This window comes from Anabrus simplex, chromosome 8, assembly GCF_040414725.1.
Source record: "Anabrus simplex isolate iqAnaSimp1 chromosome 8, ASM4041472v1, whole genome shotgun sequence".
Taxonomy (NCBI): Eukaryota; Metazoa; Arthropoda; class Insecta; order Orthoptera; family Tettigoniidae; genus Anabrus; species Anabrus simplex.
The window spans coordinates 81,803,895-81,826,739 of record NC_090272.1 but is presented as its reverse complement, the minus strand read 5'-3'; the positions used below and the strand labels follow the sequence as shown (position 1 = coordinate 81,826,739).

At 39.2% G+C, this 22,845-nt stretch overlaps 1 protein-coding gene across 3 annotated transcripts in view; it reads right to left on the bottom strand.

Annotated features, from left to right (window-relative positions):
• The window catches only part of LOC136878809 (cell division cycle and apoptosis regulator protein 1), a 351,110-nt gene that overhangs the window by 214,186 nt on the left and 114,079 nt on the right, over nucleotides 1–22,845 (bottom strand). For all 3 annotated transcript variants that reach the window (XM_067152300.2, XM_067152302.2, XM_067152301.2), the window contains 3 exons: nucleotides 7,646–7,796; nucleotides 7,433–7,564; nucleotides 7,105–7,330 (listed from right to left, as the gene is read on the bottom strand). In XM_067152300.2, coding sequence (XP_067008401.2) covers nucleotides 7,105–7,330; nucleotides 7,433–7,564; nucleotides 7,646–7,796 — 509 coding nt within the window. The remainder of the gene's footprint in view (nucleotides 1–7,104; nucleotides 7,331–7,432; nucleotides 7,565–7,645; nucleotides 7,797–22,845) is intronic.

The following is a 22,845-nucleotide window of genomic DNA, read 5'->3' as shown; positions in this document are numbered from 1 at the left end:
TGGTAGATATAATTTTCACTATACCTGCGGATACACAGCGTAAAATGCTTTCATGTCAGAAAAAATCGTATCTAGTGTTTCCATATCCCTGTCGGATAGTTTTTGTTGGTATATTCAGTAGTACGTTTTCTTGCTTAACACGTTCATTTTTTTTTGTCCCCTGCCAAAACGTCTTAACGAGGTTTTACTGAATATCTTTTTAAGTGTGCGTTTCCTAGAGAAGAAGCCAAATATCCAGGCAATATTCACTACAACCACAAATAAAAAATAATTACTGAACTTCAAAAACAATTTGTTTTATACACTCTAATGCAGAATTTGACATCGAGGTGTCATATTTATTCGTCTTCCCCTCCTCCAAACGATTTGGTTGTGGGCTAATCGCCGCTGAAATTTGTGTCAAACTATCTTCATTCCTTTTCTTTCCCACTTCTGTTTAATTTAATACACATGTACTCTGAGCATGGCACTCTTTATCTTCATTGAACCTACGGGAAGAAAAGCTCCTTGTACGTGCTGACCTCTACACGGAGTATTCATACTGCGATGCTCCGCCCCCTAACCAATTAGAGCTCTCTGCTGTTAAAACTCTTCATCGTTGATCCTTGCTCAGTGTGCGAGTGGCCATTATAGTGTTGTGAGTAGTTGGAGATGGACCTGTGATCCGTGTGTCTCATGTGCGAGAGGATTTCAGCGTACATCATGGACTACGACTGAAGAAAATTGAAAAGGCTCCTTCTCTCGCCCTCAATATGTTTTAATGTATTTTCCATCGTCGAGGGAGCCTCACCAGACTGTATGTTTTTTTTTTTAATTTCCTTATGGTTTTATCATCAATGATGCTATGGCGTCATCTCAATTCTGGATTTCCTTCCGTTCCTCGTTCCTTCGTGAAATGGAACTTCTTTTAGTATGGATCTACTGAACCCGACAGGGGCATGATCCAAGGACCTTTGGCCGATATTGATTTCCGTAATTACGCACGCAATGCTATTTAAGGGAAGAATGCTGAAAATGATTAATATTCATATCATTAATGGAGGTCATACCGAAACTAATTAATATTCATACCACTGAGATACATAAATTGTGTATTTTAAAATTATTCTACGAGATTTCTTTGTCTGCGACTTATTGCGCAGTATTATCCTTTGTGTAGCGGGGCCCAGCAGATGAAGCCAAGCCAACTTAGACCCGGGAGGGGTTATGAATGGGGATTCCCTGTGACATCACTCGAGAGAAGACATCCCTCCTCAAGACTCACAGAATGAGGGGAAACTAACTTTTTCGAAACGAAATATAGGAGCCATCTTGGACTCGGACTGGCCAACTTAATTACCTACGATCTAGAAAATTAATGAAACTCGAATTAGGGGGTCATCTCCCGATTTAAAAGGGAAAAATGTCACTGGGACATTTATTTAGAGTGTTTAATGTCCTCTTCCGTGATAACTTTCAGAAGAAGAAAGAATACTGTGTAGTTTCTGCGTGGAAAAGTACTGGGCCATCTGTTCATTCTCACGACACCTCCTCGAGAAAGGGAGTTCACCACGCATGGTGGGGGAAGCAGAACAGATTTTAATTAATTTAAAGAGATTCACCGAAGGATAGTTGAGTGGTTATGTCTCAATCGCACCCACTAGATACTGGTCACCGATTACCCGTACTATCATACCTCGAGTACGCCAGGAATAGGCGCTACGCAAATTAGTGGAAGGGGTATTGCTCCCTTGTAAAAACTACTGCAGTAAGGGACAAGCGTCAGTCGGGGTTAGCGGCTTATCGACGGCGAAGCTATGCTCGGTTAAGCCCCAGTTAGTTCTTTGTTCAAGTGAAGTTAACTCCTATTTTAAGTGAAATAATACAGTTCGCATAAACAGTGTATAGTTTTGATCTCTGTGACGCCTGTGTTAACTTTTAGAAAACCGTGATGTGTAAAGTAATATTATTATCATTACGATAGTATAATAATCTGACGTAGCAGCAGACTGAATAGGAAAACCGAGAGATAGACGAGATTCTGTACTGAACCGCGGACTACGGAATAGCTTACGAGATCGTGACCGGACGTTCACAGTGAACGCTGTTAACCGAAGTGTGAATTAAACAGTGACGTTGTGTGTGTACAGGATTAGCTACCAAGGGCTCCACCAGCATCGAACAATGGATCTTCAACTCCAAGATGGAATGGAAAATGAAGTAATCACCGTGGTGCCCATGGAGGAGGAGTAAGCTCAGGATGGACCTCCTGAGTTGACGAAGGTGTCATCATCATGTGATAGAGATGAGTACAAAGTTCTAATATCTGGCATGCATAGAAGGGATGGGAATATTTATTGTAAACTGACGCTATAAGAGATTAAAGATGTAGTCCTGTTGAAATAGAGCACCGGAATGGGCGCGTAGTTATTGATTCTTAGTTTAGGAAACCGACAACAGGTCTGAGTAACTGAGGGTAAATAATTTAGGGAATATAATACTCTAGCACTGCATGGGATAGAGATTCATTCGATTATTTCTTTCTTGGAAGATTTTGTTTGTTTATTTGCGTCAGAAGACCAGGAATAATTAGTTTATGGGAGTGCAGTCAGAGTAGTTATTAGAGTATTCATTAATTTGATAAGTGTATGGTATGTAAAACGGTAAGTACTACAGTACGTAAGGCACGCAGCTACGAGGCTCAGCGGCCGAACTGACAGCCACAACAAAAACTCCACCCTTTGAAATACTTGGATAGGGAGTGATAAGATTAAATTGATTATGTGATTAAATTTACCAGGAAGTGATCATAATACGTGTGTCAAATATCGATTCGTGTGAATATTAATTAATTAATGAATGTATTGCCGTGTGACGATAAAGTAGCCATGTGCCGACCATCGATTAATTAGCAGTCAGTAATCAGATGTTAATTGCCGCGCGAGTGCTTAATTGTGTTGTAATTGCTGCATAGATTCCGCGCGATGACCATGTATAAGTAAGGTAGCGGGTAAGCTATGTAGGATGGCAAGAATAATAATAATAATAATAATAATCATAATAATAATAATAATAACAATAATAATAACAATCGGGCAAAGATTACCATTATGATACGGGAGTCGCGTTGTAAAAATAACATGATACTGTAGGGTAGATATGTGTTTAATTCAAAGTGATTTGCGCGAGTCTTCTAAGACCGGAGTTTATTGGAGATGTACCTCCGAATGATATGTTACTGTTTCCTTTTGAAAGGAAATGTTACGCCTGTATGTGGGTGTTGACCCTTAGGGTGGTCAACTGCCGTCTAGCCTTGGCCCAGTGTGTTTCTTTTTTTTATTTGAATGTCCCGTAAGCGGAGGAAGGAGGGACTTGGCTGTTAAAGAGAAGTTGGTTTCTTTCAACGGCAAAAATAATGTGATTTACCTAACACGGCAGAGCAGTGTAATAATTAACAAGCGACCCGGCCGATAATGATAATGTTTGCCAATGAATCGTTGTTAATTGTGCGAGTATAATTAGATAGGGATTACAGGACCCTGCCTTCATCACAAGAGGTTGTCAGTTCGATGCTCAACGTAGGCAATGGAGGCCTACAGCGTCAGAAGAAAGATCAAGTGCCTTTTATGTATTTTTCTTGCATATCATGTACCATTTATGTGTTTTTTATGTCATGTGTGGTTGTACATAAGGTCAGTGGTGGTTCTGTCCATCAGCTTGGCGATGTCCAGGATAGCGAGGGTCGGTTTCGAACCCGGGTGTTGTATCATATGTGTGTATTTTATTTTTACGTCATTTCATTGGGAAATCTAGGTCTTTATTAGAATAGGGATTGCTCAGACGTGTTGTCGGACGCATATTAGTTTTATGTGTTAGTGGTAATATAGCCTCAGTGTTATGATGAAATGAAATGGCGTATGGCTTTTAGTGCCGGGAGTGTCCGAGGACATGTTCGGCTCGCCAGGTGCAGGTCTTTTGATTTGACACCCGTAGGTGACCTGCGCGTCGTGATGAGGATGAAATGATGATGAAGACGACACATACACCCAGCCCTCGAGCCGGCGAAATTAACCAATCATGGTTAAAATTCCCGACCCTACCGGGAATCGAACCCGGGACCCCTCTGACCAAAGGCCAGCACGCTAACCATATAGCCATGGAGCCGGACAGTGTTATGATAAAATTACCATTCGCTATATGTCACGATACATCGCTTCGCGATAAACGTACTCGTTTCTATCACGTATAACGGACAGACGTCCACCAAACAAACTACAACAAACATTTGTAAATTTTAATGTAATTCATTAGGGTTATTTCATGCGTCATTTCCCATCACCATTAAGGTTCAATAAACCGGTTTGTGAGTTAAATATTTTAATTCGAATGTGTTCTCATTTTTAGTTATATGCCCCGCTTCTCCTCCCCTGTACGCCTCTAAGCTTACTTTAGTTCAGCGCCTATTTATTTCATACTTCTTGACCCGTGTGCGACCCTGTAGATTCCATGCCGGTGCCAGTTAGGTAGGGGGCGGGTGCACTACCTTGAAAATTTACTGGATTATGTGGCGTGTGGGACTTTAAGTTGCTTTCCGTTGTAATGATGTCGGCTTTTCAAAAGAAAAAACAACTGAATTACTAACCGGCAATGTAATATTTTATTTTGTAAAAAAAAAAAAAAAAATTCACATATAGATCTGGGGTGAAGCTGAATGATCAAATTAATCATGTAGAAGATTTTTGAAGATCTTGTAATATTTAAATTTTCATCTCTATCAAATCACCCCAACTAGGTTGAGTTTTGAACCATTTGAGTTCTAACCAAGAGGACGGAAGTTTTATTTAATTTTTCTCTGTTTTCTTTTTAATTTTCTTGATTTATTCTTCGTTCTTTTCATGTAACATTTATGCTTTTCTCCTTCCTTGTTCGGGCTACTGTTTCCGTGGTAACCTTTTGTTATGCTTTGGTACATGGCGTTCGGGCATTACTATGGCGACCGGTGATTATTGGGGTTGTTGATTAAAAAATTAATGTGAAGGAGGATGATGTTTTCTGCTTTCTCGGGGACTAGGTATCTTGTGTGACGATTCTATTTTATTGTATGATTTCTCCTTTCTTTTATGAAATTTTGAGCTCGCATTGGAGCTTTTTTTATTTTTTAAAAATCTGTTTTAATTGCTACCTGTGTGAAGAGTTGTTGTAATAAATCTATCTGGACTGCCGGTAACCCTTCCTGTTGGTGTGAACTCCATGGTTACGAAAGTAATTCTAAATAATAATAATAAACAAGTATTATTATTTTATTTCCCTTTTTCTCTGGTATGTTGAGGCCTCGCTTAAGTTATGACTAGTTCATTTTTCCTTTCCTTTAAGCGTTGGTCGACCACGATTTTTCTTGTTAACTTTTCCTTGGTATTTTAACTTAATTTTTGACTGTTTCCTTTTTCATTTTCCTGCGTTGATGCTTTCCCTGTTACTATTTCAATTTATTTTATTTATTAAATAAATCCTATTATTTCCTTTCCAAATAATAACGGGACAGAATTAAACAAGAAAAATACTGGTATAACTCATTTTGTAATAGGCCTATTGGTTTGTTAATAATTAAAGCCTAAACTCTAGTGTCCATAATTTAAAAAATTTAAACAATATGTTGTTGTTCGTTTAAATAGTTGGCAATTTGATACCAGTTACCTTTATTATTTTCCACGGGTTTTGATGAGACACTCTTCAATCAGTTCAGGTTTCTGGTTTGTTTTGGTTATGTTTGTGGGTGTCTGATTACGCTTTCTGTTTTGCCTTTTGAAACTAGCTCATTTGTGTACCAGCTGGTTTATTTTCATTTATTCTACTGCCGTTATCGTAGTGGTTGTATGTTTGTCTACATAACGGGACAGAATTAAACAAGAAAAATACTGGTATAACTCATTTTGTAATAGGCCTATTGGTTTGTTAATAATTAAAGCCTAAACTCTAGTGTCCATAATTTAAAAAATCCGATAGTAGTTATGTGTAAATGTCTTGAGTATATAGTTCCCGAATGTTGTTGTAAACTACAGTTATGTGATATGAATTTCAAGTAGAGTAGTTAATACTGAATTAATTATGCTCATTTCAGACTTAGGATGTAGACCTTTTAGCATTAGTCGATATTAAGTTTGAACATATATAATATATTCAGTATCAAGCCGCATAATACGACTTAGTGTACAAGAGGACTAAGAACACTAACTTCGAAATAAATAAATAAATAAATAAATAAATAAATAAATAAATAAAGAATGAAAGCAATAAAGAAATAATTAATGCACTCTCGCTGTCCTGTAGCGTCCAATTGTTATTTGATGCTGTGATATTGCCACATGACTCCTTTACACTGTTAATCAACAAACTGCTAATCAACAATAGATCTGGAGAAAACAATACACCGAAGAACGATAAATCAAGTTTTTCTAACCCAGTTTGTATTGGATATGTTCGGGAAAACAATAGTCTAGGGAATGATCGATCAAGGTTCCACTGTACATAGTAAAACCTACATTGTATTATACAAGTGAAAATGAAACTTCATTTAATTTTCTGTCTTTAAGGATAACTGAAATATGGATCTCGGAATTTACAAGAAAATAATAATCTACAATGATTTTAACAGTAGTTTCTACAAGTGCTAATTAGGAAAGGATTTTCCACATAATCTTGATTTTGGTTTTATTCTATATCTATTTTGAAATATGCAATATTTTTGGAAGAGCCCAGTTAGCAGATATTTGCTTGACTTGACAAGGAACGTCCCATATGGTAATAAAAATCAAGAATGTAATTTGTTAATTGACTTTTGTCAGGAAAACTAGCTGTTTATAGGGAACAAGTAGTTCAAGGGGGAAAAAAAAGAAAAGGTCACAAGATAGATGGTAATATGTGTAGTAGAGCAACTTTTAAAATGTATTCCGAGTAAAGTTATCCAGGAACAGAAGGTTCCCATATATATATATATTTTTTTTCCTTTCCCAGAGTTGAAAGTTGATAGGATTTCCGAATGATGAAAAGATGATATCGAGTAGGCCACAGAGTTTGGGAATAACAATAAGGCCTCAGCCATACACTAGAGGAAACAGTACTTCTTACCTTGGCTGAAAACAAATAATCTGCATCAGGAGGCTCGAGTACTGCCTTGTTTTCAATGACAGGATCTACCTCCTTGTTCATGACATGAAATGAACATGGACGATCCAGAGTGAAAGGACTGTTGGGTGGAAAAGCATCAACCCAGCGAAAGTTAGTGGAGAAAAAGTCTGACGGTATATACAAATTAGTGTATCGTCTACGTAATTCTAATACATCTGCTTCAGGTCTGCAAAGAAGAATGAATAATAGCTGTAAGAAATTTCTATTATGGATACCACTAAAACATTTTAGATAATTTCAAGCATTACATTTGATATTAAATACTTACAGGTCCAGAGCAATTTTAGGTATTTGTACCATATAACGGGGAACAATTCTAGCCCTTCGTCGAGGCTGAGGACGAGGACTTTTACTTCGTCTGCGTACTGAAGGACTACGTTTCTCCTTTTCCTCTCTTTCTCTGCAAGCAATGAAAAATTAATCCATAAAATCTCCATATCACAAAAAAAGTGCCATTCAACTATTTAAAAATATTGCTTACCTTGCTCTTTCTTCCCTCCTCTTTTTGCGATCTTCTTCCTCATCCTCTCTGTCTCTACTTCTATCCTTCGATCTCTCGCGCCGACTGCCAGTAACACCAATTTTTCGTTGATTATTGCGACTCCCAAAATTTCCACTGTTGGAATTCTCAACTAGAATATAAACAAAGCACTGTATGGGATGAAGCCCTTTTTGGCCAGAAAAAAAATTAAATAAATAAATAAATAATTAATAATAATAATAATAATAATAATAATAATAATAATAATAATAATAATAATAATAATAATAATATAACGTGTTGGCAGTTTATTTACCCCGCCAACACATTTAACAACAACAATAATAATAATAATAATAATAATAATAATCATGGAATCAGTTGGAGTAAAAGGATGTCACGATTTTTTTTTTCTTCAGATATTCTGCTCTCTGTAACGTAATACACTGACTGACAGAGCAAATGCAACACCAAGAAGTAGTGGTTCGAAAGGGATGAAAGTTGGGGAAAAAACAGAGACGGCACGGACGAATAATTGATGTTTATTTCAAACCGATATGCAGGTTACACAATGCGCACGGCATCGACTCAGTAGGATGTAGGACCACCGCGAGCGGCGATGCACGCAGAAACACGTCGAGGTACCGAGTCAATAAGAGTGCGGATGGTGTCCTGAGGGATGGTTCTCCATTCTCTGTCAACCATTTGCCACAGTTGGTCGTCCGTACGAGGCTGGGGCAGAGTTTGCAAACGGCGTCCAATGAGATCCCACACGTGTTCGATTGGTGAGAGATCTGGAGAGTACGCTGGCCACGGAAGCATCTGTTACTGCCGGACTTGACCTTTCTCCACGCCGACGCCACACTCGTCTGCGGTGACTATCACTGACAGAACAGAAGCGTGACTCATCGGAGAACACGACGTTCCGCCATTCCCTCATCCAAGTCGCTCTAGCCTGGCACCATGCCAGGCGTGCACGTCTATGCTGTGGAGTCAATGGTAGTCTTCTGAGCGGACGCTGGGAGTGCAGGCCTCCTTCAACCAATCGACGGGAAATTGTTCTGGTCGATATTGGAACAGCCAGGGTGTCTTGCACATGCTGAAGAATGGCGGTTGACGTGGCGTGCGGGGCTGCCACCGCTTGGCGGCGGAGGCGGATGCGCCGATCCTCGCGTGCTGACGTCACTCGGGCTGCGTCTGGACCCCTCGCACGTGCCACATGTCCCTGCGCCAACCATCTTCGCCACAGGCACTGCACCGTGGACACATCCCTATGGGTATCGGCTGCGATTTGACGAAGCGACCAACCTGCCCTTCTCAGCCCGATCACCATACCCCTCGTAAAGTCGTCTGTCTGCTGGAAATGCCTCCGTTGACGGCGGCCTGGCATTCTTAGCTATACACGTGTCCTGTGGCACACGACAACACGTTCTACAATGACTGTAGGCTGAGAAATCACGGTACGAAGTGGGCCATTCGCCAACGCCATGTCCCATTTATCGTTCGCTACGTGCGCAGCACAGCGGCGCATTTCACATCATGAGCATACCTCAGTGACGTCAGTCTACCCTGCAATTGGTATAAAGTTCTGACCACTCCTTCTTGGTGTTGCATTTGCTCTGTCAGTCAGTGTATGTACACTACCGGTCAAAAGTTTTCGATCACCTATCGCAACTATAGATTTGTGGTTAAAAAAGAGATGTAGTTTTAAATAATCTATCATAGCCCAGTTCTGATAATAAAACAAGCATAAACATGTACAGATGGAACGACTCTGTTGTGTATTTGACCGGTTCTCCGCATGGAGGGTCGCTGATGAGTAACCACAACAATACTGACGTGTCTTTACCCAAGACATGTCCACTCGAACAGGCCTCATTCCTTCAGCTGTCTGTGTAGCAAGCAGTTCACATTAGTTTTCAGTACACTGTGTGCAGCTAGCAGTGTGTTCGTGTATCTGATCAGGTGCATACCATATTACCTCCAAATGGGACGGAAGCAGGAGATTGGAACTGAAAAACATGCTGTAATTGTAGCTATACATTGCAGCGGTTCAAGCAAACCAGTGCCAATGCAAGTGTTTCGCGATCTGGAAGACCCCATGTAACATCATACAGGGAAGATCAGTTCATGTGGGTACAGAGTAAACATCAGATGACTCGTACGGCACCTGAAATTCGCGAGGAAGTCAATAATATGCGAGCTGTTCCAATCTCTGTCTCAACAGTGCAATGCCGTCTTCATGAACGAGGTTTAAAGCGGTGCATAGTGGCCAAAAAAACCTTTCTGATGGACACAAAATAAGGTGAAAAGAATGCAATGGGCACAGCAACATAAAAACTGGAGCGTGCAGCAATGGTCCAAGGTGTTATTCACGGATGAATCGAAGTTTGAAGTATTTGGGAGCCATCGTCGAATGTTCGTTCGTTGACTTCATGGAGAACGTATGAAGAGTAAGTGTGACGCCTACGGTGAAGCATGGTGGAGGGTCGGTTATGGTGTGGGGATGTTTTGCGGGTGATAAAGTCGGTGATCTAGTGCGAATTAATGGAACATTAAAGAAGGAAGGATATCACAGGATACTGATCAACAATGCAGCTCCATCTGGCAAGAGGCTTATTGGTCTTGGGTTTGTTCTGCAGCAGGACAATGACCCCAAACATTCTTCTAAATTGTGTAGAGGGTATGTCAAAAGAGAAATGTGGGGAACTAAAAAATATGATTTGGCCAAGTCAGTCACCAGACTTAAATCCCATTGAACTGTTATGGGATAAACTTGACAGGGAGGTCCGAAAACTGAGGTCAACTGATGTTGAAGAGCTATGGAATAATTTAAAGAGCTGTTGGACTGCAATATCTACACAAACACTACAAAATCTTATTTCCAGAATGCCAAGAGTTTATGCAGCTGTTCGGAAGTCAAAGGGTGGATACTCTGAAGAGGCTAAAATATAAACCACGTTGTATTTCACTTAATGATAGAGGAAAAATATATATTTTGTTGGTCTATTTAGTTTTTATGATGTGTTTGTACATTGAAATAAAGTATCTAGTTTTGTGCATAGGTGATCAAAAACTTTTGACCAGTAGTGTATACGTAGTACAGTCATTAAGTTCTGAGACTGACGGCATGATGGCACTGTGGTGCGCTATAGCGGATAGGTGGCGCCGTGGTATGTTACCATGTCAGTTAGTCTCTAGTCCCTGCAAGGTACAGTTGACTGCATGCACTGGAAGCAGACATACGGTCGTTGTTGTGACGGTGATTTGAATGCACCCGTCGGACCTTGACGTGTCACAGTTTGATCAACGGGTAAACATAAAGTTCTGCCTGAAATTAGGCAAAACCGCTGCCGAACATTTGAAATGATGCAGCAGGTTTATGGTTAGGACGCATTCAGTCGCAGTGTTGTGTTTAGGTGGCACCGACGTCTTGTGCAAGGAAGGAACAGTTTGGAAGATGATGTGCTCACTGGTCGGCCACAAACAGTTCGAATGGAACACAAGATCTTACTTAATTTACAAAAGGTATACATTTATTATTCAACCTATTCAATACATACAGTACCACATTATGGGTGGCATGCACCAACCAAGAGTAAGTTCTACTTCCGTAGTAAAGTACTCTTGAAGTCAGCATTCGGCGACTTCCATACGAGAGTAAATTACTTCCGAAGTATTTTAGTCCTCTCAGATACTCCTGGACTAAATTACTACAATAGTAAAATGTTGAAGAGCACCATCTTGTAGTATATTACTAAAGAAGTAAATAACGTACGAATATAGGTTAGAATTTACTCTCACGTCGTGCATGGAGTAAGCTAAGTTTAGACTTGTTGACTAATGATAATATCGTGCCGTATATGAGAGGAAAGACGTTTCAAACGTGTTTATGGATTACTTAGATTATATTGACGATCTCGACGCAGTAAACGATGGGAAATGTAATAGTGCGTAGGCCTACAGTGCGTCAAAGGCGATAGCCGTGTAATGTGAACACGGCGAGTTTCAGGAACGTTTTTGGTCTTAGGAAGGAATCCTTTACTTTCCTTCTAAATCTACTTGGAGATCACTTACAGCTGAATTCTTGTCTTAATTTTGTTGTATCTCTAAAATTACAGTTGCTGTGTGCCCTACGAGTGTTTCGTACCGGAACATTTCAGTACGGTACAGTTGCCGGTGATCTAATTAACGTTTACCGCACAACTGCTAGCCGTATCTTTCATCGCGTAGTTAAAGCAGTAGTTGAGGCTAAGAGGGAAGTACGCCTGCAAATGATGATGATCGTTCGGAAAATAAAAGGATATTGTTCACGTTGGCAGGTTTCCACACGTCGTGGGTGCAACTGACTGTGACTGCGCGCATATTCCCATTTATTGCCCTCTCGGTGACAACGGTGAACTTTTCAGAAATCGGAAGAGGTTTGTTTTTTTTTTTTTTTTTTTTAATTTGCTCAATGTCGCACCGGCACAGATAGGTCTTATGGCAACGATAGGGCAGGAAAGGCCTAGGGATTGGGAAGCGACCGTGGCCTTAAGGTAGGGCCTACAGACCCAGCATTTGCCTGGTGTGAAAATGGGAAAATTTCGCTGTGGATGTAGGCCATCTGTATGAAGAAACCGCCATCAGTTTTAATTTTTCCCGCGTGTCCATGACTTTCTGCTTTGCTTTTAAGTCCTTCTACAGAATCTTAACTTGCTTTTCACTGCGTTTTCCGTCACTCGAAGCATTGAATTCTTTCGTCACGACTTTCCATGAATTTCCTTTCTTATCCAGCATCTTTATGTTGTGTTTCTTACACCTTATATCCTTTGCATAGATCGTCATTATCTCTCTTAACAAGCATTTATCTTTTTCGCTTACGTTTTTCCCCCGTTTCCTAACGCACATAACCTTATCTATTTGTATTTCTTTAAAGAAGATACACGAACACAGCACTACTCCGCGAGTAACGAACGCTACTTCTGTAGTAGTAACTAAAAGAGTAAATTGTACTTCAACTCTCCGACGTTACTTCCGGAGTAAATAACTCCCGTAGTAATTTACTTCTGTAGTATGGACTTCTTTAGTAAACGCTACTTCCGTAGTAATTTACTCCAAGATGGTGCACGCCACCCTATGTGGTTAATTAGACATAAAAGATCTGAATATTATGGACAAGTTTTGCCCTTCTTATTGGGCATCATCAGCATATTAACTAATCTTAAAACAAACATTTTTACTGTACCGGTTACAACCTGTACATGCATATTTTTTGAGAGTTGATCGTATTTTATCACCACGCGTATTACTCCGTGCAAGCCTGGTTTGTTTACATTCAGCAGGACGAGCGAGCAAGCTGAGAACAGCTGTTTGCATGACATAGCCGCAGGGGCTAGTTAGATCACCCGCCTGTCATGCCACATGCAGCTAGCCTGAACTCGTATGTTCCAGATTCAGGCGTAACACCTTCTGGAACATTCGATAGAGAAAAAATTTAAAACTCCCATAATAATTCGGGTAGCGACTTGATCAACATGTCATTTTAAACGGAATTACATAAACGCCGCAATGCTTGAATTTCAAGAAAATCCGTCGAGGGATTCAGGAGATAACCAGCTTCACGGCATATGTGACGTAATGTCCCAAACCAAATATAAGGGGGGCTCAATATAGCGTGATATCTCAGTCTATCAGTGACAGTCGAGTAGTTAACGTGGCCCTACTCGCTGCCATTATCGTCGGAAGCTATCTTCGTGTGGTTATAGTCTCACTGAGGAACTCTGAATTTTTCTAAGTCTTTATAAATAAGACTTGCAATATTTATGAGTGTTGTGGAACTCTGAATTTTTCTAAGTCTTTATAAATGGGACTTGCAATATTTACGAGTGTTGAGGAACTCTGAATTTTTCTAAGACTTTATAAATGGGACTTGTACTATTTACGAGTGTTGAGGAACTCTGAATTTTTCTAAGTCTTTATAAATGGGACTTGCAATATTTACGAGTGTTGAGGACTCTAATTTTTCGCCAGTAAGACTTGCAATATTTACGAGTGTGGAACTCTAACTTTTCACCAGTGATTATTCAAAGACTTGTAATATTTACCAGTGTTGGACTCAAACTTTTCGCCATGATTATTCAAAGACTTGTCATATTTAATAGTGATGGACTTTAACTTTTCGCCAGTGATTATTCAAAGACTTGTCATATTTAGCAGTGATGGACTTTAACTTTTCGCCAGTGATTATTCAAAGACTTGTAATATTCACGAGTGATGAACTCTAAATTTATTCGAAGGTTCCATGAGCATAGACTTGTGATCTTTGCCAGTGATTACTTAAAGACTTGTTATTATTTTTCATTGATGAACTATAACATTATTGAAAGTCTTCATGACCACGGACTCGTCATTTCCATGAGTGTTAAAGAGTGGATTCTTGAAAGTCTTTATGAACTTTGTCTCGTGATTTTACTAGTGGTGAGAAAACTAATTACGCAAGGTTGTCATGAACTTTGATTTATTCTGCGAGTGACGAAGAGCACATTTTCGGAGTATGCATTGATGCTATCAACCTCATTGTACTTAGGTAATGTGACTACCCTCAACATCGTCAGGAACCAGCGGAGGTCATCACGAGCATCGGGAACTTGAGGCGTATTCCATGCAACCAACCTGGATGGTCCGTCCGCATCTTGACGAAGTACTTAGGCATCTTCGGGAACGTGTTCCAGCCAGTGTGGCCTGGTGAGCTGGAGACCCGGGCCATTTAAAGGACAATGTGGAAGACAACCCCTATCTACCATGAGGTGATGTGCAATTTAACATGCATTATATGAATAAACTCTTATCAAATCAGATTCAAATTTTTCTTGTAGATAGGACCCTGCCTCCTGTACCAAGCCCTAGCTATTATTCATCCAGTGTAGCCCTGAGAACTATTCCATGCTTGTGTTGAAAATAAATCTTAAAGTCGGGCTCTTTTACTGGTACATTACAAAGACAATAACATTTATAGTTTATAAGAATTGAGCTAAGATTTGTTATGATTAGAGCCCGGAAGTTAGGCATTTATTTTTGGTTAAAGTAGGCAGGCAAAAAGGCACTTGAAATACTGAAAATAGGCAGTACTGTAATTAAAATAGGCATTTGTTAGGAGTGAAAGCAAAGAGGAATCTCACTCATTATTAATGAAAATATATATTTTAAATACTCATTCATTTCTTTATTATCAATTTATCACACAATTAGCGTACTTACTCCTACGTTCCTTGGTTACAAGGAACAACAAGGTGCTTTTTCAAAGTATCAACTGTCATAGACAGACGCTTGTCAGAAATAATGTTTTTCATCATGGAAAAGGAACGTTCTACTTCCACTGACGTGATTAGCGCAAATTTGAAACAAGCTATTTCAGAAGGACACATGCCAGTTAAAACAGAATTTTCACCTTTCAGAACAACACAAATGTTCCTCATTTTTTCAATGTCCACATTAGCACTCAGAACACGTTTACACTTTTCACTAACATTGCTTCCTTTTTCTCATGGTGCTTGCAGCAGTTCATTTACTGCATCTTCGAAGATCGCCATAGATGATACTAGCGAATCATCTCTTTTCTCCAACTTCAAGATTGTTTCCGGTATCACACTGTAATGTGCTGTTATAAATGCCAGATCATTGCTGAGCTCTTCGTGGTCCAACAACTTTTTTTACCACGCGAACTGAAGCAACTTCGTCTACTGATAGGGCATGAAGTAACTCACGTATTTTGTCCAAATTGTTGCTGTAATATATGGCTGCTGAGATCCAGGTTCCCCATCTGGTGAGAACTGGCTGTGGAAGTAAAGGGAGCTCTAGTGCCACGTCCTTGAAAACCCAGATTAGGGAGGGTGATTTTAGGAAGATTTTCTTGGTATTCGAAACGAACTTATTCACATGAAGATACAAACTTTGATTTTAGGAAGATTTTCTTGGTATTCGAAACTAACTTATTCACGTGAGGATACAAACTTCTTATCTCTTCAGCAATTTTGTGCAGTCCATGGGCTAGATGTGTGAGGTGGAGCATTTTAGGAAAGAAAACTCTCAAGGCTGTAGCTGCTTTTTTCATGTAAGGTGCCGCATCCGTGACAAAAAGTAGGACATCTTCATGCCGTATTCCATCCGGCCAGAGTAACATTAATGAATTTCTGAACAACTGTACCACTGTGGAACCATCTGTTCTCTCCAGCTCTTCTGTCGTCAAAAGAAATGCTGATGATAGGTCAGTTTGCTTTGCTTCCATAGTTCCAATGATGACGTTGGCCATGTAACGTCCCTTTGCATCCGTAGTTTCATCGATGGAGATCCATATCTTCTTTTCTGCAACTCTGCTACGAATCATCTGCAGGGTCTCTTCAAAGGAGATATTCAAATGCGTTTTTCTTAATGTGGATTCTGACAGAACTTCTTCTTTAGTGTACTTCTGCAGAAACGTCCTAAGTGATTGATTTTACAGTTTCCAGAACGGAATTCCGGAGTCCAAGAAAGCTTTACATAGATCCAGGGAAAACTGAGATTGCCTGCTGGATGTTGTAACTGCTGTTGATATTAAATTGATCTTAGGGCCAACAATATTTAACCTAGACTTATGTTTCGTTGTTGCGAAATGTTAAGTTATAAAGTACTTTTTTTTGTGATTAATAGATTTTTCACAGATTTTGTAAAAGAGTATAGCTCCATCAGTAGAAAGTGTATCTGAACAGAATTCACGAACATAGCCATGTAATTACCACGCAACGATGAACATTTCGGCATGATAAATAAGTCAGCGCGAACACCCGTGTTGCCTTTAACAAGTTCATCAGTAGACTAACAGCTTCTTTTATGTTTGACCTGTTAGACAGAAGTGATTTCCTCCCTTCCTCTGCATTATCTTATCATTTCAAAATCAGGAATACCAGGTAATTACGCATTGTCACAGCAAAAGCGGTGTGAGGAAGGAGAAGAGACTACTTCCGTCATCCTCTCTCTTTCCTGGTATTCATTATGCTTGTGCATTCCTTTCACTAATGAATGGGTTGAGAAAATAAGCTTTCGAATGCCTGAAAACAAACGATTTACAGGGAACAATATTCTAAATAGATATTTGTGACGGCAATATGTAATTTAATTTGTGCAACCTTTTTTGTCTTAGAAGTACGGAAATTCATTATGTGCTTTTTTAAATGTGTAAATCGCAAAAAAAATTGCATAACGAATAAAAAAAGGCAAAAAGGGCTTTAAATCTTAAAATAGGCAACGGAAGCCAAAATAAGCAGAAAAGGCAATATAAAAAAGTCTCTACACTTCCTAAATGCACGAAAAATTTATCTCTATCTGATTCTTCAATATATCCAGTCAGATAAAAAAGGCATTTTGCCTAACTTCCGGGCTCTAGTTATGATATTAAAATTTATGGAACAGTGGTTAAAAAATATGATATTGGGAAGTACAAGCACATGTTAAAATTATTGTAGCTAATTTAAAATCTTGTCTAAAAAAGTATTTGTATCGATATAAAGTTCTAAAAACGGCGTGTGTCTGGAACTCAAATGGATCCACTTCATTGTGAAAGTCAGCACATAACGTATCTGCTGTGGTAGCTGTTAACGTAGGTCAGAGGGTGAATTTTGTTTATATTATTTTGCTAATTAGCTGATGATGTCCCAAATGTGGATGAAACTTGTCCTATTTTAACGAGTATATGTGATTTTAAAATGAATAAAATATAATTTTTATTGTAAAGCTGGAACTTTTCACTAAAGGTTTATAACGCTTATACGAAGTATAAGTGACAATATAGGTGATACAGATGACTCCCATAGGGAACTGAAATATTTGTCCTGAATGAGTAAATTTATTGGTATTTACCAACTGATGAGCCCAACTTAGCACAATGGGGCAAAACACTGGCAACCAGGATTGAGTTAACTGGAATTTTTATACAGTAATGCCCAATACGGTCTCAACATGAAATTCATTTCTTGCATAGATTACCAAGTTTTTGAATGAAGAGATGACATGTGTGAAAACTCTAGATGGCTCAGTCCGGTGGTATTTGAAGGTGCTCAAATACGACAGCCTCATGTCGGTAGATTTACCAGCACGTAAAAGAACTCCTGCTTGACTAAATTCCGGCACCTCAGCGTCTCCGAAGACCGTAAAAGTGGTTAGTGGGACTTAGAGCAAATAACATTATTATTATTATTATTATTATTATTATTATTATTATTATTATTATTATTATTATTATTATTATTATTAAAACTGTAGATGAGAAATATTTACCAGGTAACTAAAATGTACCTAACTGAACCACCCACTTGGTATTACCCTGGATTCAGGGCACATAAATACAATATTGCGGCAAGCAGATACAATGAACAGAACTGTCATAAGTAAATGATAACGATCTGGAAGTTATGATCTGAACAAACCAAATCGCAGTGGCGGGTCAGATTATGGTCAGGACAAACCAAATGGAAGTGACAGGTTAGATTAGGTGCGTTAGTAAAAGCAATCCATAGGCTGCCACCTTTGCAATCTCCCTATGAGACCTGAAGTTTTGGTCCAGGATTAAATTCCTTGGGTTATTTTGGTCCATGGACCATTCCTTTCAATATCACCATGTGCCATGCATACCTGCCAACTTTTAGAAATCAAAAATAGGAAGATGTTTAAATTCTTGGACTTCATCACGTATACTGCGCCACGGTCTCGGTGAAAAAGGGACAAGGTAAAAGGCATACATATCTACAGTTAGAATGCGAAATGACCATTACATTTAAAATCTTAAACTAAGAAAAAATAAAAATGGTTACAAGAAAATGTACCTAATCATTCTCATTTATGACGTATAGATACGAATAATAATAATATTATTTATATCACACAGACACATGAAACAAAATGCACAATACCCAGGGCAGTTTCCTTTACCATACTGTAAAATGAATGGAAATTTATTTTTTATAGGCATCTCCAAACACTTGGAGATGACGTTTGTTATGTTTTGTGGCCATAACGTGAAGAGAAAATACCAGAAACTGTCACCAACACAACTCTCTGAAATGCATTCAAAACAGTGAAATTATGAAGTAAGAATGAATACAAATGCGCTGAAATACGTGAAACACATACTAAACAGATCAATATGACTCATACATTATTAACATTCAATTTCGAGGGGGGGAAAGCATAGAACTGAGGGAAAAAACATGTGGCCTACAACTTCAACAAAACTAAGCACAGAAACGACGTTAACAGCGCGAGAACTACACGTACACAATAACAAAATCATTCTTTCGTCCCGATTAATGGAGTCGCTAGCGCGCGCTAGCTTATCTTGTTTGTAGGACGATTGCCGCCCTGAATTCCCAGCTGTAACGCACACACGCCACAGTGGTGAGCGGTAAACATGATACACGAAAGCGACGGACGTCAGACGGTACACTCGCAAAATAAAGCATCAAATAAATACCCTTGAAAATGAGGTTGCATAAATTACACAAGCACATAAGAATTTATCCTAGAGGAAGAGTATTGACCGTACTGGAGGTTATATTGGACAAAAATAGGAAGAAGTAAAAATAAATAGGAAAGTCGGAAGATGAGTTAAAAAACGGAAAGTTCCCGGGTAAATCGGAAGGGTTGGCAGGTATGGCCATGTTGGGATCAGCGCGTCCCAGTTACCAAAGCAGCACCACTACTGGCAGAATGGGGCGTTGTGTTTTTGTAATTATTACTAGATTCTTTTGTTGGAGTGTTATGTCTATGAAATTCTAAACATTTTTCTAGAAGTTGCCTCTCATCACCTTAGACTGACAACAGTAGCTGTAGCTGGAATGAAAACTAACATCCTGTGTGATAAAACTACCGACAGAATGGTGCATTGTGTTTTTGTAGTTATTTTCCAAGTTCCAGCCGAATCCGAAAGAAATATGTTTGTTGCTGACGTGAATTATCTCGAAGCAGGATGCTGTGAAATACTCCTGTGCTAACCTGAATGCACTGCAAATCTACAATGTACCATATGATGCAATGAAAGTCTATCAGTGACAGGAGTTGGTAATTGTTGGGTCACAGTGACAGCTGATTCAAATCATGCGGTAACAATGGTGAAGTCTGCATTTTTTAATACATACATACAGTACATTATCATTACAGACTGTTATGCCTATCAGCGTTCAGTCTGCCAGCCTCTGAGAATTTACTAAACGTCGCCACAATCCTCGATTTGCAACTAGTGTTGTGGCCTCATTTAGTTCTATACCTCTTATCTTTAAATCGTTAGAAACCAAGTCTAACCATCGTCGTCATGGTCTCCCTCTACTTCTCTTACCCTCCATAGCAGAGTCCATTATTCTCCTGGGTAACCTATCCTCTTCTATTCGCCTCACATGACCCCACCACCGAAGCCGGTTTATGCGTACAGCTTCATCCACAGAGTTCATTCTTAAATTAGCCCTTATCTCCTCATTCCAAGTACCCCCCTGCCATTGTTCCCACCTGTTTGTACCAGCAATCATTCTTGCTACTTTCATGTCTGTTACTTCTAACTTATGAATAAGATATCCTGAGTCCACCCAACTTTCGCTCCCGTAAAGCAAAGTTGGTCTGAAAACAGACCGATGTAAACATAGTTTCGTCTGGGAGCTGACTTCCTTCTTACAGCAACTGCGAGCTCACTGCATTAGCTTTACTACACCTTGATTCATTCTCACTGCTGGGAGAACATACATCCTGAATACTTGAAATTATCTACCTATTCCAGCTTTGTAACACCAATCTGACATTCACTTCTCGTGGATTTCTTACCTACTAACATCACTTTAGTCTTCAAAAGGCTAATTTTCACACCATACTCATTACACCTATTTTTAAGTTCCAAGACTGCAGGCTTTCAGCACAATCTGCCATTAAGACAAAGTCGTCAGCATAGGCCAGACTGCTTATTGCATTTCAACCTACCTGAATCCCTCCCTGCCACTTTATACCTTTCAGAATATTATTCATGTAAACTACGAACAACTAGGGTGAAAGATTACAGCCTTGTCTAACCCCTGTAAGTATTCTGAACCAAGAACTCATTCCACCATCAATTCCCATGGCAGCCCAATTGTCAACATAAAAGTCTTTGATTGATTTTAATAATCTAGCCTTAATTTCATAGTCCCCCAGTATAGCGAACATCTTTACCCTCAGTACCCTGTCGTATGCATTCTCTAGATGTACGAAAATAAACATAACTGTCTATTCCTCTCATACCATTTTCAGTTAGCTGGCGCATACTGAAAATCTGTTCCTGACAAGCCGCTCTGTGGTCTGAAACCTCACTGGTTTTCATCCAACTTCCTCTCAAGCACTGATCACACCCTCCCTTCCAAGATGTCAGTTTATACTTTGCCTGGTTTACTATTCAGTGAGATACCTCGATAGTTGTTGCAATGCTTCCTGTTTCCTTGCTTATAAATAGGAGCAATTACTGCTTTTGTCCAATCTGAAAGTACCTTACCAACACTCCATGCTAATCTTACTGTACCACTCTATGAAACCATTTCATCCCTGCCTTCCCACTATAGTTCACCATTTCAGGTCTAATTTCATCTATTCCTGCTGCCTTATGACAATGGAGTTTTCTTACCATCCTTTCCACTTCCTCAAGCATAATTTCACAAACATAATTTTCCTCCTCCCCATGAGCTTGGCTGTTTGCAACACCACCATGATGATTTCCTTTTACATTGAGAAGATGTTCAAAATATTCCCTCCACCTCTCCAGTGATTCCCTGGGATCTATTATGAGTTCACCTGAATTACTCAAAACACTGTTCATTTCCTTTTTCCCTCCCTTCCTAAGATTCTTTATTACTGTCCAGAAAGGTTTCCCTGCTGCTTGACCTAGCCTTTCCAGGTTATTACCAAAATCTTCCCATGACTTCTTTTTGGATTCAACAACTATTTGTTTCGCTCTGTTTCTACCATCTATGTACAAATCTCTGTCTACCTCGGCCCTTGTTTGGAGCCATTTCTAATAAGCCTTCTTTTTACGTTTACAGGCTGCTCTCACTTCATCTTTCCACTAAGATGTTCGCCTTTTCCCATCTTTACACACAGTTGTTCCTAGGCATTCCCTTGCTGTTTCTATTACAGCATCCCTGTATGCCACCCATTCACTTTCTATATCCTGAACCTGCTTACTGTCTACTGTTCGAAACTTCTCACCAATCATATCCATGTACTTCTGTCTAATTTCCTCGTCCGGGAGATTTTCTACCCTTATTTGTTTGCAGACAGATTTCACTTTCTCTACCCTAGGCCTACAGATACTTAGTTCACTACAGATCAGATAGTGGTCTGTATCATCGAAAAATCCGCAAAAAACTCTTACATTCCTAACAGATTTCCTGAATTCAAAGTCTGTTAAGATAGAGTCTATTATGGATCAGGTACCCCTAGCATCCCATGTGTAGCGGTGAATACCTTGTGCTTGAAGAATGTATTCATAACAGCTAAACCCATACTAGCACAGAAGTCCAGCAAACGCTTCCCATTTCCATTAGCTTCCATATCTTCTCTTATCTCTTATCTTTTAATACTAGAAAGCGTAAATACACATACTGTATTTACACTTCTTGAAGTGTCAGTGGAGGATTCAGAGGAGGAAAAGTATATATATATAATATCATGAAAACCTATTTTAAGCGCTTGCTACAAATTTACATGGGAACAGCCTTCTCGAAATTTAACTGCACACGAGAAAATATAAACTATCCTCTGAAATCGGTGATGTACTCTGCCATATCTTGAGGTGTATCACATTCTTTCTTACTTTCAGTATATAACATTAAAATTAAGCAATCATTTACTTCAGCGTTTATTTTTAAAGAGTCAACAACTGCTCTCGGCCACGTTATTTACGCATTTATTACGAAAATGTGTATCATATTTCATTTCAAATTTTCTTTAAAGAACAGCAGTCAACAGGTATTACGAATTGACACCGACATCACTTTTGAATGTCTACGAGAGAACATGCAAATGTACATAGCGAAAAAACTGTACCGAAGGTGTTCAATCACATTCTGTGGCAAATATTTCAGTTTTCTTTAATCAAACAGCGCCACCTAACCTGACTTAACCATACTATATGCAGAGATGCCAACTATTACGATTCAATCATAATAATTACGAATTAC